General features: G+C 45.3%; 1 protein-coding gene across 15 annotated transcripts in view; it reads right to left on the reverse strand.

Annotated features, from left to right (window-relative positions):
- Positions 1-17525, reverse strand: part of CAMK2G (calcium/calmodulin dependent protein kinase II gamma) — a 120195-nt gene that overhangs the window by 11720 nt on the left and 90950 nt on the right. For 4 of the 15 annotated variants that reach the window (XM_063339285.1, XM_063339291.1, XM_063339295.1 and 1 more), the window contains exons 13-17: positions 14449-14489; positions 6346-6378; positions 2390-2458; positions 734-778; positions 24-72 (exon numbers count right to left, since the gene is read on the reverse strand). In XM_063339285.1, coding sequence (XP_063195355.1) covers positions 24-72; positions 734-778; positions 2390-2458; positions 6346-6378; positions 14449-14489 — 237 coding nt within the window. The remainder of the gene's footprint in view (positions 1-23; positions 73-733; positions 779-2389; positions 2459-6345; positions 6379-14448; positions 14490-17525) is intronic. The other 11 variants (XM_063339287.1, XM_063339292.1, XM_063339296.1 and 8 more) reach the window with 4 other exon arrangements.

Below are 17525 nucleotides of genomic sequence, written 5' to 3' on the forward strand. Positions count from 1 at the left end.
GAAATTACAGGCAAAACACCTACCTTTCAGATCCTCATCTTCGGTTGTGGTGTTACAGCTCTCTGTGGAACCCTGCACGGCAGAACAGAGCGTTACCAGGCATCAGCAGTCAGGAGCACTGAGTAAATAGTTTGATTTGTTTGTGAAAGAAGATGGGGAAAAGCGCAAAAGCATTGGCAGGGATGGCGGGAGAGGATGATACAAGGAAGATTTGGATGGAAGCAGGCCAAATTATTAAGCAAAACAACAGCATTTCTGCTCAGCTTTTGCATGTTTAAGCCGTTCAAGCTGTCCACCCAGAACTTTTACTAGGACAGAAGTTACCAAACTCTGTCAAATGAGATCAAATGGGAGTTGCTTCTGTTTGGAAGAATAGCCACAAGAAGCTAAAGAAGGGCTCCTAGGCTTTCTCAGAGGAACAGGTCTCCATTTCCAGAAGAAAGAAAAAAAAAAGTGCGTAAGTGCCTGTATCTTCTCTTCCACCCCACATATGAAAGAGAGTGGTGATTACACACCACAACAGGAAAGAGATAATATTTGAACAGTTGTCCCTACTCAGCCTCTTCCAGAGATCCACAGCCATACAACACAACCCTTCCAGTCTACTGCCAGCAGCATTCTGGAGCAGGCTACAAACCAGACATCAGGAAGGTAGAAACCGAAGTAAGACACACGAAGAGGAGAACAACAAGAGAGAAGCGGAGGTTTCTCTGGCAACACTCCCATCCCTTACCTTTATGCCATCTGTAGCATTATGGACAACAGTTGTTTGAGGCTCCTAGGAAAGGATGGAAGAATCATTAAACTCCAGTTCCAAAGCATTCTCTCATTTCTTTTCACTCCCCAGCAAGTGGAGAAAAGGTGACTGACATAAAAAAAACCAAATCAAACCACAAACTCCAAACAGCACACGTGCTTGCGTGCGCGCACACACCTCCTGCACAGGTTTCCTGAAGAGAAAGGGGCTGCACTAAAAGCCACAATCACAAGGAGACAAAGCCCCCAGCTTCCTTGCAATTGCCCCTAATTCCCAATTTGCCTCCAGTGAACCAGGCTGGCACAAATGCCAGACAGCAACCGAGCAGCACCCTCTGCAGCTGCTCATGGAGTAGCCCCTCAGTGAGGACCCCTCACCAGCATCCTCACTGCAAAATGCTTCAGAAGAGGGAGAAGGGGAGGAAAGGATAATACTGGGCTGGGGCCTTTGTCTCCCAGTTTTTTGGAAAGTTTGCCAGGTATTTTACCCTAAAAAAGGGACATTCATAATTTTCAAAATAAAAAGGGGATAAGCCAGACCACCTCAATGCCTCTCAAAGAGTTGGTAAGGGAACTGGGCTGTGAAAAAAGGCACATTTTTCTAAAAGTCTCTAAAATGAGATCCAATTTCAATAACAACAACAATAATTAATAATTTAGAAAGGCTTCCTCAGTATCAAAACCATAATGAACACAGCCAGTGAAGGGAAAGCAGAAAATTATGAAGTGTCCCAAGAACCCTTTGCTCTACAACAAACAACAAAACCACCACATCCCACCCTCCCACCCTGCAAAAAAATGCCAAATCCAACTCTCCAGAGACACACAACAAAGAGCAGCTACCAGGGCTACGGGTGCTGACTACCTCCTGCACTCATCCCTTCGCTACTGGGATAAGACTTCAGGATCCTGCGCCATCACCTCCCACTGCTGTCACTCTTGCAGGGTGGCTCAGCGAGGGCACTGGGGACTATGACGGTGCAGTGATGTACACTCACCCATCCGCCTCTGTCACCCATTGCGCTGCTGCCTGATCTTCCAAGCATACCGGGCAGACCCCACCGAGCTGTGCCGTTAAATGTACTAGGCACAGGTCACCCTGTGAAGCCCCCTGCACACAGCCCAAGCAGAAAATGCTAGCCCAGCAAGTCAGCGAGCTGCAGAGGATCAACTACACAACTGAGCAGCCCAAATGAGCCATCAAAGGATTCCTCTAAAAACCCTTTGCCTGCCCTTTCTTCTGTGGTGTCCTGAAGTCCATCCTCCGTTTCCTGGGTTTTGAAGAGTGCATTGAGCTTGCTACTCTCTTCTTCCAAACCAGCCTCCCCAAAGCCAGCAGGAACAGTTGAACAGGACGCACAGAACTATACAGGGATGGCACACGGGGAAGTCCAGGCAAGCTGCGATCCCCACATCCAACCACAGCTCTGCTCAGCACCCCCACCCCAAAGCCTGTGAGGCTGTGATCAGGCCCCACAGCAGCACAGGGACACAGACAGAACGAAGCCAAAACACAAGCTGAAACAGAGCAGCACAAGCAGCACTCGAGATGGGGGGGAAGGAGAGAAAGGGAGAGGACAGAATCAAAATTAAACCAAACACAAAAAAAAAAAAAAGTGGTTGGGGAAGATACCATGGACGTCTGCACTGGGGGTGTTTCTTTTGCAGTGCTTACTATACTGGTTTTGTTGTTGCTCTGTGGCTGAGACAGAAAAACATGGTTTTAGTTCCCCTGCTGGGCAGCAGAGGCAGCAAGAAAATGACAGTATTGCTTCAACCCCAACCATCTCCTCAGACCCTCCCCTCCCCACACGCTCCATCAACAAGAAAAGGGAGGAAGAAGGAGTGCTGCCTGAGTCGCTGGACATCAGACTTCCCTCAGAGGCAACGGATGTTGTAAGGGATGTACCAAAACCCAAATGTCTAGCACAGACTGCTAGATCTATAAGGAAGGAAAAGAGAAGGGAAAAATGCAGCAGCCCAAAGGGATAGGGAGAATCCTGCAATGAGCACCAACAAAAAAGTATTTGGTGAAGAAGAATGAGAGATGGCAGCTGTCCCAGGAGAAAGAGACTACAGAAGTGAGACACACGCAATAATCATGGTGCAGTCTCAAATTACGAGGTCAAATGGGAGTTGTGTCTGAGGAGCTCCAAAGTGTGCGGGAGCAGCCCTAGACATGTGATGATGCTGAGAGTCCCAGGGAATGTACTGATGCAAGAAAAAGTGTGGTCAGCCCTAGAAAAGGTAGAGAAAAGATGAGGCATCGTGTGTTGTGTCCCTGCTGTAACCCAAACAAAGAGACTTCAGGACCAAAATATGGAAAGGGATGGGGGTGAGACACAAGGAAAAGGTCATATGTTCCCCAAGTAGCAAGTCCTCTGGATGGTGCCCGGTAGTTTTTCCACCTTTCCCCTCTTCGGTCTCTCTTGTAGCTGTGGTAGAAGAATAAAATCTCCATTTCCTGCATTCACACAGCAGGACAGTGAAGCAGTCACCAGCTTGCTGCAAAGAAATGTCCCACTGAGTCGTGTACAACAGTTACGTCAGGAATGAGCAGTCTATGTTTGTAGGAAGACAAACCTGTGTCCACTAGTATATAGCTCCTAGCCCACAAATCCAGTCAGTTCTTGGAGAATTAGGTCCACAGTTACGCTGCCGTGTAAGTCCCACACCAGGTATATAGCTCTCTTGCTGCCAGACACCAGCAACAATGTCAAAATCAGCACTGCAGGAGACTCGCTCAACTCCTTGGTTTCCAGATCAGGGGTACCGGATGGGAGCTCACATCAGTGTGACCTCATTGCAGCCACTCTCCATCCCACCGCTCTTGGAGAGTGCAAACTCATACTGCAGAACATCAGGCCCTCATCACCCAGTAACCACCACAAGGAATGCAGAAGTCAAATGCTGAGCTGGAAATCATCTGCCAAAGGTTTAATGTGTCAACCAGAGACAGATCCTGTAAGGTTGAGACTTCACACACACCTACTAATGCTTCATTTTTTCTTCAAAAGCAGCATGCCTTGGCTTAGCTATCCTTTTTGGAGAAGGAGAGAGGAGAAACATAAGATGATGGGGCAAGTGGAGAGGGGAGGAAGTAGGAGAGAGAGGCAGGAATGAGTTCTTTCAAAGTCCGTGAAAAAAAGAAAAAAAGAGAATATGACACACTCATCCCCAAAGCTAAGAAAGGAGAAACGCTTCACAAATTACTGTTTACTGCCTCTTCCTATACATTCCTGTATTGTCCTAAGACTTTGGCCTTCCAAGAGCTTTGCTTCCTGGCATGTGTTTCCAGCCTGACGGTAGAAGAGATGACAGGCTTCTGTGAATGTTAAGAGAGGAGCAGATCAACCTGAAAACATTAATCCCAAGATGTTTTATGGCATAAACACAACCAAATTTCTGGCAGCGCCTAGGTCCAGCCCTCCACACAACACTGAGGCTCCTGCACTTCTTCAGAAACTGTGATCCTAATGCAGAGACCTATCTTCCAAACCCCTTCCAGTGAGAAAAGCCCAGCCCATTTTTAGAAGCTATATGAAAATACTTCTGATTTTTTGGAAGGCTTTATAACTGAGGCCAAATGGGGGGGGGGGGGGGGAACCCAAAAACATCCAGGAAGCCACTGTTCTGAAAGAAAGTTGACGGCAGCTTGTTAGGTGTGGGACGTCACCTTACAAAGTGCAAACCCAGGCACACCCAAAGCACACGGCCTACCCTCCAGGCTGCACTGAACACCCAGGTCATCCATCATACTCTTCCCCAGCCAGCAGGCTGAAGAAGATCTAGTATCATGCTTGCTAGTCCAGAATCACAGAGCATTTTACTCCAGGGCAGAGTCCCAAGGAAATAAGAGGCAGAAGACTTAGCCTAAGCATTTTTCACAGCTCTTTCTCAAACGGAGGTGTCTGACATACCGAGCTTCCCACACACACTCGCGTCTGGTGGCCACTTAACCAACTGCCCTTCCCTGGACGACTGGCCTGCCCTTCCCAGAGTCCCAGGTACCACAGCCAACTCCTGCCCCTCCTTCCTCTCCTACTGCCAGCCAACATCATGGTCACTGGGCAGGCTAGGATCCTCAGTAATTCACAGCGGTACAGCTCAAGTTAAGAGAGGCCAATTCACCTAAAAGGGTGCCAGGCCCTTCTTAAGATCTATGTAACACGATTAGTTTTGGCACAGCAGTTGGCAGCGCTTCCTGAGCTAGACAAGAGACAGACAGACAGGCACAAAAAACACAGAGGGTGCAAGAGAAGGAAAACAGACCAGTGATCATATCGCTAGGGACACACATTTCTAGCCAACTAAAAGAAAATAAGTACCAACACATGGGTCGCCTCTGGTTATTTAGCCACCTTCACTGCTTCCATGTTTTCCCGAGGCTGACACTTACAGGGTTTACATATCCCAGCTGCTTTAAAACAACATGCAGAGGGAATTTAAGTTTTGCTGGCAGTGGGCAGAAAAGAAGGGCAAGAAAGGCACAATGAACTCCTGTCCTGGAGTTTCACAAGGGCAGGGCTGGTGAAAAGTCAGTCTCTCACATCAGATTTTCCAAGCAGTACTTCAGGATTACTTTTTTGTGTTTACATAGTTTTAAATGGCCACTGAAGGAGGAAGAGGAGAAATATCTTCCAAATTGTAATGTAGAAGCAAATTATTCTGCTTTCTCAGTACTATAACATTCCTGCTCCTACCTGCAATAGGGAAGAAATATTTTTTCTTCTTTTTCTGTGTAAAGGAGAAAATGCAGTAACTAATTTTTGTACTTTAGTTACTATTTATATCTCAGTGTCAGAGACAAAGGCATCATCTAACGGGCTGTGTATGACTCCTTACAATATGGCACTGGCCAATTTTCTCTTTGCTCCCTTGAGAGTGGATTTGACTACTTTTCTGACAAATTCTATGGATGTCAAACATCTGGATGGATGAAAAGAGGAAATGAATAAGACAGGGGAGGCAGTTACTAGGTATTTGGTCATGCTGGGATACATAAACGAGATAGGACAAAAGGAAATTCTGGATTATAAAGGCTCTGACAAACCTTTTCAGTAAGTATGCAAAAAAAAGAAGTGACCGGCAGCTCTGAGCTGCCCGGCCGTGCTGTGCCCACACATTTCATCTGAACAGTGGAGCCCCATCAGTCTCTGCCGCATTTGGAGCGACTCCCAGTTTGCTCTACACTGCAGGGCTCCCACCAAGGATGACGGCACCAACACCAGGCAAAGCACCTGCTCCTCTTTTTGGCACTTCTGCAACAGAATGACAAAGCCCCATGTCCAGGCAAGGCACACACCTGCTCTGCTGAGCCCAAGAGAACCACTGCCTTGTTCCATTTCACACTCAGAGCAGGCAAGGTCAAACGGCATTGCCAGCAGAATGGGAACTGTATGACTGGCCGGGGGCCAGACGATCACAGGGCCCTTTTAGTGAGGACATGGACCTTTCAGTGCACAACGATCCCCCCACCACCGCCCCCCTGCACAGACATGCTATGTAGGGTGATGAGCACAAGCCGAGCGTGCATGGCATGAGAATGGCGGACGCACGAATCGCAGGCAGCTTACGGGAGGTGCTCACCATCAAATGCACACTGGAGCTCGACTTCCTTTTCTGGACACACCATTGAGAGAGGGAAAGAGAAGGGAAGAGAGGAGATGAGAAGAAAAGCACAGAAACTATTCACACGTTAGTGTGCCAGCAAGGGCCCCCCTGCCAAAAACGCTCCCCTAGGGGCAGGTATAAGCAGCAGCAGAAATGCACAGACACACGAGAAGGTGCAGAGAGAAGTCACCGTTAAAGAACATGAATACACACCAGGGGAAAGGGCAGAGTTGAAGATTCCCCATCCACTCAAACATCGAGGTCAGAACACAGGTGCCCCACACACTGATATAAGGAGAGGAGAAGAGGGAGGAATATATAGTCACAAGATGTGGGATGCAAGGGGGTGCCTCTATGTGCTCTCCTACCTCAGAAAACTCTGCAGTTTCCCCAGCCACACTTGAAGAGGTAGGCAGAAAACTCCCCTGTGTTCACATTTGGAGGAATCAGTGGTGTCTTTGTTTGCAACTAGAATCAGAGGGCAGGGAGGAGGGCACAACAGGAGGGACATCCCCAAGGGCTAAAGAAAGAAAAGGGAACTTCTCTGTGTAGCATGAGGAAGAGAAAGGCTCCCTCACATGGAAATTGAGGCTGACTGGAAAGGCAAGGTGCACCCGTGCTCAGACATAAAGGAAAGGCAAGGAAGGCAAAGAGGCACCCAACAGCCAGAACACCTTGCGCTCTCACGTACTGGGAGAAGAACAAGCAGGGAGCAATGCTCAAACACTACCCAACCTTCTTGGACTCTACTGTTGCTCAAAGACATCTTCAGTCATCTTCGAAGACACCTTCGCACCAAACTGCGCTCTCCAGTAAACCAGGCTCAGCATGCATTTCTCTGCTCTTTCACTATAATCTTACTGTCATCCCGTCCAAGCTGAGCCTGGCATTACAATGCTGCCCCTTCCCCCCGCTGTCTTCATGTACATTTTCCATCTGCCCTCCTCCTTTGGTCCTATCTAGGCTATTTCTCTGATGCTTACTATTCATGGGGAGGTACTACAGAGTCTATCTCATAGAGTACTGTAGGACAGCACATCCCCCTCAAAAATTATGATGGTGTGGGCTCAGCTACGTAGCTTTGGACTCCTGCACACTACCATGCCCGACCTCTGGAGCAGCCCTTGAACTCAGTACAGGCCATGGAGTTGTAGCTCCCCATTTCTTACACTTACCGAGTTTTCACAGCTTTCATCTGAATATTGCCTTTATCTCTGCTATCCTCACATCAGAGCTCAAGCACACATACAGCCTGGCATGTCTTTGAGAGCAGAAGTGCCCACGTTCAACTTCCACCCAGAGCCACATTCCTAATCACACCACACAGCCCAGAATCACACAGCCACTGCATGAACGGACTCACGCTAGCAAAGCTTCTGCCTCATCTGATCTTTAACTCCAGTATGGACAGACTGATCTGTTCAGCATTTGGCTCACCAATCTTCCACTTCATGGAGGCACAACACAGGGCTTGCCATTACCTGGTTTACAAACTTGTGATTCCTCTCATCTTCTTTTAGGACAATTTAGCTTCTCCACAGGCTTTTTCTCAAGACAGAGCTAAAATAGGATGTACTACCAGTATATGAATACAATGCTTAGACCACCAACAACCCAGAGGAATCTCTGTACCCAGTCACAACCAGGAATTTTTAACTGGGAGAAGTAGAAATTTACACCAGCTGAGAAACTGATCCAAAACTTCAGTTTTTATTTTTAATGTATCCTATAAGTTGTAGCAGACACAGAGAGGCCATATGGATACTGCAAGGAAACTTCTCTCTAAGGAAGACCGTCTCATCTGAAGTTCAGATAGATTTCCAATGAGTTACAGAAATAAGAAAAGGGGCAGAAAATGCTTAGAGACAAGCAAAAAGTTCAGTATGAAAGGAGAGTCAACCAAGCCATACAGAAAACAATCACCGTCCTGTATTAGAGGTACAAGTAACTCTGACACAGGAGGAAACACAACCCTCTGCAGATCAGAATTTAATTAGAGTACAATCTAAATTTAAAACAGCATTGGTCTATTAACATGACATGATGTATTGTAGAAATCCCAGAAAGCACATTACTGACTACTATAATAACAGGGGGAAGAAAAGCTAACTAGGCAGGATGAAAAGGGTGGGGAGTGAGGTCTGTGTTAAGACCACAGCATGAAAGTACTATTACAACTCAAGACAGGTTGGATAATGCCAACACGAAGCACGGCAGTAAGTGCTAAAGCATCAAAACTTAAGTCAAAACATACACAAGGAAATTACTAAAACAAGATCAGTCTCCCAATCCCCTCTTGCATCAGTGCCATCTACATCACCCTCCCAAGGTGACCAGCTGAATGAGCAAAACTTTTTGGTTTTCTTGTAACGTGACTGCAACCTAGCAAAGTAAATAAGACAACAGAAGTTTAATTAGAGAGAGAATTCTCTTTCCGTTCTATAACACTGCCACATCTCTAAGTATTTCTAGGCAGTGCAGAGACATTCCAGGGAATGCAAAAAATTGTTTGTCTCCCAAAGCAGTACAGACAACATTTTCCCTCTCAAACCCTGGGATGAACGTTTGTTAAAGTTCTATTTCTGTATTTGTGTGAAATTCAGGTGTTCATCTCAAGAGGAGCAGGTTCTGTACAGTGAAACTTAAGGAAGACTCTTGCTTTAGGTAACAATAAATAGAAGTCAGCAGGTGACAGAAGACAACATGAAGAATCACGGTCCCTTCAGCACAGCAGCAATACTAGAAGTGGCAATTGTAAACCATTCTGAGCACCTATAGAAAATACAAAACATACTAGAAGATGCTATAGGATGTAGAATGATTCCAGGCAAGGTCCCATTCACAGTTCTGGGCACTTAACATAGATATCTTTTTACAACAGCTTTTTGCATTTCTATCTTCTACGTGTAGTTGTCCCCCAGTTTGGTACTGACAGCATATTTATGTTAAAATATCACGCTCGCTGCAACTGATATTCCTGTAGAGATTATTGTCATTTCAGCACTTGAGGCAGGGAAAAAAAATGTTGGACTCAAAGCAGATCAGTGAGAGGCAGCCTGAACTAGCAGATTTGAGGTCCTCTTTCTACTTCTGCCTTCGTCTTTTTGTGTGATGCTGAGCAAATCATTTTGTCTTTGTCAATCCATCTTCTCTCTTGCCCTTTGTCAGCTTGCCCATTTAAATTGTAAGCTAAGAGGCAGGGATTTTCTGCTTAGGCATCACTGCAGCGCTAAGCACACCAGACCCTTGATCTCAGTTGGGGTTTCGAGGCATTGCAACAGTGCAGTGAAAAAAGTAAATTCATCAAAGGTGGGCAGAATGTGTTGCTGGATGTCAGCACTTAAACAGATCTGAAGTGCTCCCCAAGCATCTTGTACAAAACAGTTCAGCCTAAAAATGTGATGTTCAGTTGAACTTGGGTTCTTCTCATTCAGCTTCACCATAACAACCTTTAAACAGCATGGCTTTAAGATCGTAAAAAGTCCAGAAACAGAAACAGGAGCATTAACTCCTGTTGGTCACTGCATGGATGTTACTTGACCCGTGCAGATTTTCTAAGGATTCGCTGTTGGTTCACCTTGCTACTGTGCCTTCTCTGTCTAAGGCCCGCTTTCACAAACTGCTTTCTCAGCAGCCACGTGAGCTCACGGAGCATCCTGCCTTCTCCACAGTCTCTTTACTGGGCAAAGGGCTGGAAAAGCTGCTACCCACCAGGCATAAAATGTACACTTACCACAATATTCCTTACAAACAGCAGAACAAGTGGTATTTGGTGCTTCTTTGCAGTTATGCAAGATGAAGGGCAGGTTTTACAACGTTGACCTTGTCACACCAAAAATCTGGATTTTTACTCTTTCAGCTGAGTTCTCCTTTCAGCTATGCTATTCTGCTTTTACTCGGAAAGAAAACCGCGTGCATGCAGCAGACAAGGTAGAAAACAAAAACAAAATTTTGCAGAGCATTGCAAGTGAATGCTGTTAAAGTCTCCTGCATCCCATAGCATTCTCCACAAGTTACTATGTACATAGAGTGTTACACTGGGCCTGAAAAGCATTATTGACATCATTTTGTGTCCCCTAATCACAAACCAAAGTGCCCAGAAAAAAATAGAAAGAAAAGAAGAAACTGATGAAGAGCTTAGAGAAGAACTACTTTTAAAATACTCATAATTACATACTTAACTAAAAATAGCACTTTGTGCATTAACAAATTCTGATTATAAAGATGGGTCTGATGGGTCCTGCTAGAACTGGAAACACACTCATCCCCTCAACACCAGTAGGAAGGGAAATTCCCCTTTGGGAAAAAAGGGAACAGGGCTGTTTGAAGTGCTGCCCAGAGACAAAGAAAATCAACAGTAGGACTCTAACACTAACTACTGGGAGCCCAGACCCTGACAAGGTGAGAGAAAGGACATTGAGCATAAAGTGTCCTTAATCTTCACCCAGGTGTCTGCCCCGGCCCATTCCTTAACCCCTCCCTCACCTTGCAGTGGAGGCAAGCCCAGATTACAGGCAGAAAGGGGAACAAGAAAGCAAGTACATTTGACATGAAACTATCTACAGTAAATTTTAAAATGGCAGCTGCACAACGTAGGTCATAAATTTAGAATCTTAAAAAAAAAAAATATACCTGGGACCTACAGTGGTGGCCACAAGACACGTGGTATGTTACGTGCAATTCGTCACCCAGTATCTTCTAGCCTCACTTTCTGGATTTGAAAGCAGAAAAGCATGTTCCTTGGGGATAAAACCTGGCCCTTCCTTGTTGCTACTTCATCAGCTTGGATCCAAATTCTGCCTGAAGAAAGTGAGTGCAGCACTACCAAAGGTTTGGTGAGCAGGGACAATTTAAGATTCAAGGCAGTTTAAATCATTCATTATTTAAGATAATGGAAAAGTTCTCAAGTGCCAAGCTGATGAAATATCTACCAATTAGCAGAATTAGTACTTGAAATAGAAGCGGCAGTGCAAAATGAAAACCAGGAATGCTTCAAATAGATTTTGGAAAGGAGTTTGCTAGAGAAGAGGGTCATACACATGGAAATTTATCAAAATAACCCGTGTGGACACACCTATATTGGAATAAAAAAATGTTTCCTTCTTGTCCTCCCCCTCCTGATTTAAGCTTTCCCTCCCCGCTTCCAAAATGGTCTGATGGAAGAAAAACGCATGCATCCCCATTGCTTTAGTAAAAGATTAAAGCCATTTCTATAGAAACAAAACCTGTGGTTTCTTTCTTACATCTCCACACAACTCACACTGGATGCTCATATCACCCCATATGACTAATGTATCATTCATCTCTCATTTATGCTAAATCAGCAACAACATGCTGCACCTTGCTTCAGATATTCACCAACACATATTTTCATGGAGTTCTTGGGAATAAAGATGAGAATAGGCCTTGAGTATAGGCCTCACTCAAACTTGCCTAATACTATGTAATAGGAATTTCTACTGTATTTGTCAAGTAATGCAGGATTCTAGCATAGAGAGATCTGAATACCAGCCAAAAGGATGTGAAAGTTACCTTGAACAGAAAGTAAATTAAAACAAACTGGCAATGGTTTTGGTTTGGGTTTTTTTTTTTTAATGGGCTTAAAGCCATTAATTTTTATATTAGTGTAATCATCATTTTTTTGAAGAAATACTCTTTCCATTCTCATCTACTGTGTGGATATTTGTGGCAACACTCTCATAGAGCACAGTCACCCTAGACCAGATAAAGCTAGAGAAGAAACTCAAACACATTTTCTCTCGAATCTTCATAAGGAATTAATTTCCAAGACAGTTTAAAAAAAAACAAAACAACAAACCCAAACCAACAAAAAAACCCCCCAAACTAAAAACCCAAACCAAACAAACAAAACACACACACCCCAAAAACCCAAAAAGCCCAAAACCACCCAATCACCAAACAAACCAGGAGTCTCCATATCTGGAGGGAACATGGGAAACAGACTAACCACATGGCGTGTGCTCAGCAGCAGACTACAGTTAAAAATACAGCATGCAACGCTTGTTCTAAAGCTACATCTGATGTAGAATTATTTACACAGGAAGTGGGAGTGAAAAGGATACCACAAAGTTGAAAATCTGTTTGGTGTTCAAGTCATGGTATCTGTGCTCTGCACTACTGCAACGGGCAGAAAATCATAGTTCGCTACAAGGAATGCAAGACCAGATTCTCTTAACTCAACCAGCCACTGGCACAAGTTGTTTGTCAGAACTACCTAGGATGAAAAAATCAGTGGAGCTAAAATGACAAGTTTCCTGCATAAGGAGCAACACATGAAAAGTAGGCTGGTAACAATGGCGAGGCCATCAACCAGACAGTGACCAGCACAGAGACTGCTGCGCAGCAGTCAAGTGTGTCAAGTACTGCTCTGATAAGCAAGTGGAAGTGGTAAAAGGCTACACTGCCATGGGATGACTAACGGGAAGTACCACCGTACATGTAGACAGTAGGAGCAGGGAAGGAGATAAGCATGTAGCCACAGAAATCCTACAACAAAAGTGTTAAGGATGTACTACCAGACCACTACCTGCTCTGTATCTTGTCCAAACTTAGCACTGGGGGAGAATCGACCTATACTCCTAAAAGTCTGCATTATTGAGCAAAAGAGTTACTCAAAACAACAGCTTTAAGAAGAAATATATAATTTCTTCCTGAGTTTTAAAGCTTATAGAAATGTGGACTCAAAAGCCACACCTGAACATAGATGACATTTGGGGAAAATAGGAAGCTTAAAAAAAAATAATCTTCTGAGGGCCCTCCACCCTGGTTGAAAGCAAGTGATGCCCCACGTGGACACCTTTCAGGCTCATGCTGCAGAGCAACACTGCTCTAATACTTCGGAGCAAGGAAGTTGCATGCAGACTCTTGACTGCAGGTCTCCAATGTCATGCAGAAGTAGAGAAGAAGTTCCCAGAGGGCAACCCCATTCACCATCCCCAAAGACTTGGGTGTCATTAGGGCAGAACACAGCAGAACTGCAAGAATGGATGTTTTACTAGAGCAGTCCTCAAAAAAACCACAACTCCTCTGAAAACACCTCTTTTCCCAGCAGCCTGCTTGTATTGTGAGCCCTCTGGAAATAAAGCCTGATGAAAATGGACAAGGGCTCAGAGAGCAGGAGAGAACAAGTGTGCTGGTCCTGCAATGTGCATGTCAAACCCCAGCATAGGGAGAATGAGGACTGTTCACAGCGCAAAACCAGGATATGAACTCTTCCACCTAATGGCTGTGGAGAAAGGTTTGGACATCAAATGGAAATGCAAGCAAATAAACCAAACTCTACTTTCCCGTGTGGCGGACAGTTATCCTTCGGAACAGTTAGGGGAAGACAGGGCTCTAGCCCGTAACTGTCTCTACTTCAGTACCAGATGGTAAAGGGCTACTGCCTGCAACAACATACAGCCTTGGGAACGGCCTATTTGACCTCCAGATGACCATGCACACAAAGAGTGAAAGTGAAGTAGGGGAAAAAATAATTCCCCTCAGAAGGGAACAGGAGAGTGCCCGGCCCTCAGGAATGTGGACTGAACTCTAACTTGTGTTTCCACTCAGTTTCCATTCTGTCCAAACATGACCATCTGGGGACTCCTCCTTCCCCATCCCTTTTCCCAGCTCAACCTTCAGCATCTGTCCAAGAGGGGAGACAAAGAAATTGTCATGGGGTCTGCTGGGTATCATCAGCCACTGGCAATTGCTCTGTGCAATTTCGATACCCAGAAGCATTCTGCACTGAACCGAACAGAATAGTTAGAGGCATGTGTCACACTTGAGCAAGTCCTTGGTCTTTCTATTCCACAGCATTGACCAGTTCTCCATACTTCAGAGAAAGGGGAAAAAGAAATCTTGCTGGTACAATAGCGCACTTATCTAGTTGTGTGACGTATTAAGTGCATGTAAGGAACATTAAGATCCCACCCAGGGCTTCATAATGATATACTGAACATAACAATCCTAGCCACAAGACAGGTTTTACCCCGGAAGGGAATGGGCACCAGAGAAAGCGGCTGCCTTCTGTTCAGGTGGTGGGAGAGACAGTGAAATGGGAAAGCAAGAACTTACCTTCACTCCATCGGACTTCTTGTTCAGCAGGCTTTTGGCAGCTGTGGAGAGAAGCAGAAGTAGGTGAGATTTGGTTTCAAGACTATTCTCTCTCTCTCCCCGCACTTCCCTCAAAACTGCACAAGACTTCAGAAGAACAACCATCCTGCTAATTCCTCTCTAACAGCCAAGACACCTGGAAAACAAAGCCGAGTCACTCATCAAATCCATCCTGACAGCGGAGGGTCACCCATCCTATCTACTGTTCACCTAATTAGGCAAAAATGCTCCCACTTTCACCATCTCAGGAAGACCAAGTCTGAAATGAGACTTTAGAGCTCCTCTATTTCAATCCTCCACTCACACACCGTGACCCCATCCAGCGCCAATGGTTACAGAGGGAAAAGCTAAAGAACTCTGCCAGATCTTTGCAACAGGATAAAGGCTTTACCCTCAAGTGCAGCCATTCACATAGTAGACTTTGCTTATAAAGGGGGGCACTGATAACACAGAGGCCTCCTAACTACTGGTATTCAGTTACTCTGGGGAAACATCTGGATAGCCGAAAGGAAGAGACTGGAGAAGTGCAAAAGGCAGCATCTGATCACTGTTAAAAAAAAAAAAGTGAGAAAAGAGACAGGAACTAGGCTGAATTTCTCCACTGAAAGATAAAGATTCTCTGCTGTGCTCAACTTGAACAACTGGCACTAGCAATGAAAGTGAGAGCATGATAAACACAGACAGGGAGCCCACAACAAACGCCTGGCAGAAGGCACACTTGGGACTGAGGATGGAGCTGCTCCATCTATTACAGAAAAGTGTACATTGACAACAACTGTCAACAGTAAGTCCCCATCTACAACCTCAACAGATACAAAGCATAGCTTGCCTACTCATGAAGGATGTATTCAGTTGTTTCAACTTCTGTAAACAGCATGCTAGAGACCTACAGGACCAACACCCTCAAATGCCTCTCCTAAACAGCTACTGGGACGCACACAGGTCTGGGTACTTGACCGGGATTTTAGCTCCAGCAAAGACGAGGCCTAGAGAAAAGGCAAGTCCTAAGATAATGCTCATATGACTGTTGAAATACTTCACTCGCAAAGACACGCTGACCAACTCGTGCACAGAGTGCTTAGTCTCTCTCTCTCGGAGCAGCAACATTAGGAAATAATGTTTTTGCAAAATCCAAGCAACTGTTCAAGATTTATGTCAAAAGCATTTCCCACCCTGCATTCCCTACCACATGACCCTACAGATATGGATTAACTAGTCAACATCACCTGAGATGATGCAAATGACTACAGTGTCTCCTCACAATAAAGAGGCGGCACTCTATACAAGTCTATTACAATTTCTGAATTGGCCTTCCTAATTTTACTGCCTAATGCAAATATAAAGCTAGATCAGGAATTTGTCTTCCTTCCTGCTCTCAGAAACCACCCAAGAACACTGGAAGACCTCATGCAGATGTTTTCTGGAAGTGGTGTCAAAACACAATGCTCCAATGTGCCCATGTAACAGTGGGCAGACAAATTGTCCCAAGCAACTCATCTGCCCTGCAACAGTTTCTTTGCTGAGTGTATACATACCAAAGTATTGCAAGACTGAACCTAACAGATAAGTTCTTGCCACCTTCAAGACACGATGAAGGAGACCAGCTTGATTCCACATGCAAGTGAGAAGAACAAAGGTGACCATGGGGTCAAAAAGGGTCCAGCATTTATACCACACGTACATCAAGGCATCTCACAACAACTGTTAAAAACAAGAAACTGTTATAGCCTTACAGCACTTCAGAAGGAGTAAAGGATTCTACACCTTAACAAATATCAAAAATGGGACATTGCTGAAGTGAAAAAAAAAAAACAAAAAAAAAACATCAGAGAAGGGAAACAGCACCACCACATGTTCTGAGAATGACCCAGACACAAACTGGGAAGCAATGTTTTTCACACTTTCTGCAGTTTCCCCAGAAGCTCGTGTTTGTCTTTGTGGACAAAAGACAGATAAAAACATGTTCTATGGCGTTAAAGCAAATTCAGCTGAGAGCCCTTCCATATGGCCCAGTGCCATGTAATGCTGACCCAGTGCTCCCCTCGCAGCCTGCCCGTGTAGCCCCATCCTCTGCTTGTACCTCCGCACAGCGCACACCATTCTCCCACCGGCCTGCCAGCATCCCAGCACTGCAGAAGGAAACGCAGTCTGTGGCGTACTTAGTTCACGCATCATACTGAGGTTTGTAAGGGCAACTGGAGAGCCCATGAAATGCATTTGTCTGCAAAGATGACTGCAGACACCTCAAACAAAAGTGAGGCGTGCAGATTTACCCACAGGTCAACCTGTACACGTTATGAGAGAGAAGTTAAAAGGGGATGCAAGCAGAATTTCTGCAGCAAGCAAAAGACAAGACTTTCTGTAACAAGAGTAATTTTAGAAGACAGGCAGCAACATGCAACGTGCAGCTTAGCAAAGAGACAACAGAAGGGGGAAAATCCAAGGAGACATGAAGGTAAATTCTTTACTGTTCAGGAAATGGTCTTGTACCCATGCTCTGCAGTTTTCCAGGCATGAGATCCTAATATTTATTTTCACCGTCCTTCCCACTTCCTCTAAACATCAAAGGGATTAAATTCCCTGTTCTCAGTGGAGTTAACAGTTCCTCTATAATAAAGCAATACAAAGGCACACACTGCTAACCCGGTAGCTTAAAAGCACAGTTCTGTTCCTGGTTTAACAGGACAGCCTCCAGTTAATCTCTAAAGAGAAACACAAAAGGCCTCCCCTGCACACACCCCATATACTCCTCCCTCTTCCCGCATTTCTCAGTTTTGGCCTCCATAGGAAATAGCCTGGGCTCTGGACCACACTCCTGGCAGAAACACAAATCCCTAACTCTGAACTCATCAGCAATAAACACTAGACACTGGATGTGCCAGAGACAAGGGGAGACAGTGGAGAAGGGAATTTCCAAGAGAGACTGAAATACCCACTCCAAACCCAGCCATGGATAGTGCCTCCCCCCAGCTAGCCCTGCTCCTCTTCTAGTGAGAGCAGCCCTTCACCCAGCCTGCCCTGGGTTTGCCCTGTCCCCA

This window comes from Chroicocephalus ridibundus, chromosome 6, assembly GCF_963924245.1.
Source record: "Chroicocephalus ridibundus chromosome 6, bChrRid1.1, whole genome shotgun sequence".
Lineage (NCBI taxonomy): Eukaryota > Metazoa > Chordata > Aves > Charadriiformes > Laridae > Chroicocephalus > Chroicocephalus ridibundus.